General features: G+C 38.5%; 1 protein-coding gene across 1 annotated transcript; it reads right to left on the bottom strand.

The window, feature by feature from the left end:
- Window positions 1-166: 166 nt before the first annotated feature.
- LOC104987712 (putative RNA polymerase II subunit B1 CTD phosphatase RPAP2) lies at window positions 167-1,328 on the bottom strand (the record flags this gene model as incomplete). The annotated part of the gene is made up of 1 exon (XM_010838792.1): window positions 167-1,328. A coding segment is annotated over one exon (1,050 nt), but the record flags the coding sequence as incomplete, so codon positions are not given.
- Window positions 1,329-1,331: the final 3 nt, after the last annotated feature.

Raw genomic sequence — 1,331 nt, 5'->3', positions numbered from 1 at the left:
ATTTGTCAGAACTGTCCAAAGATGCCCTAGACTTTGAGTAGACTCTCTATATTCCTGAAGGTATTTTAGCAAGAACTGGAGATGAGGTGACTCTGTCCAGTGAAATCCAGAGAGCTACCCAAGAAAACTTCTGATTTCCTTACTCACCTCTCCTCTATTTATTTATAGCTAGTGGATGGAGTACTAGGTTCTCCTATTTCATGAGCCTTGTCTGCAGGTATTCCCCAAAGGCAGTTCATATTTGGAAATCCTTCTATCCAAGCATTCTAATGCCAAGTTCAAGCTGGGCACTTGGGTGAACTTACAGGCAGTTGTGGCCAGCTTTTCATTGACAGCAACACCAAAGCAATTAAGGTCCACTCTGCAGGTTTATGTATAATATTTCTATTTGTTAATCTGAAAGTATGGACAAGATTTTTAAGTTGTGTGTAAATATCTCCTAATGTAATCTGAAGAGGTCCCAAAAGTTCAGGCAATACTTTATTCAATTTTTCAAGTACGATGCGTTTTCTGATCTGGTTCTGAGAACTTGAATCTATCAGTGGAAAGGTGGGATCATGCTCTTCTGAGTCTTGTGATTTGGTGGTTTCTTCATTCAAAACATATCGTCCTCTATAAAACTCCCTGATCCTTAAATTTAATGTTTCAGTTTCTTTTTTCAAGTTCTCATAACTTGGCAGTGGTTTAATGGCTGTATCTGAGGATCTAAATGGTAAAGACTCATCCAAGCTGTTCAACTCCTGCAGGGCAGGGGAATGACTATCTGGGTCAGAGTTCGTATCATCTTCATCAAGTTCTTCTTCTTTAACCAGAGGGGTTGAGGAGGATTTTAGACATACAGATGCATAATTCTGGCCATACAAAAACCTCAAAGTTTCTTCTGTCTTCCACTCAATCAAAGTCTCTTTCAGGGCTTTAAGTAAGTTTGCCTTTGCAATTTCAGGGCACACCTGCAATGAACTGGAAGCTGACCCAGAAACTTGGTTTGATTTGGCAAATTTCCTCTTAAAATGTTCAGCGCTTTTCTTACTTATGCCTACAAGAGTTACTTTTGAACTACTGTATTTAATATCAGAAATTTCTGAAGCTTCTAATTTTTTTTGCAGAGAACTATTTGAAGAAATCTGTGTATTTACATTCTGTAAAGGAAGTTCACAAGCAGTAGCTTTCTCCTGATTATCTAATCTGCAATTGCCTAACTGCTCAGTGACATCTTCTACTGTTTGCTCTTTGCTTTCATGTTGAGAGTTAACTTTTTGACCAGCTTTCTTTTTCATTATGCTTTTTTCGTGCAGCTGTGGCCTTGTTGCATTTGGTCTGTTTCCTGGTAG

Source organism: Bison bison, unplaced genomic scaffold (genome assembly GCF_000754665.1).
Source record: "Bison bison bison isolate TAMUID 2011002044 unplaced genomic scaffold, Bison_UMD1.0 scf7180017473953, whole genome shotgun sequence".
Taxonomy (NCBI): Eukaryota; Metazoa; Chordata; class Mammalia; order Artiodactyla; family Bovidae; genus Bison; species Bison bison.
This window is presented reverse-complemented; position numbering and strand designations above follow the sequence as displayed.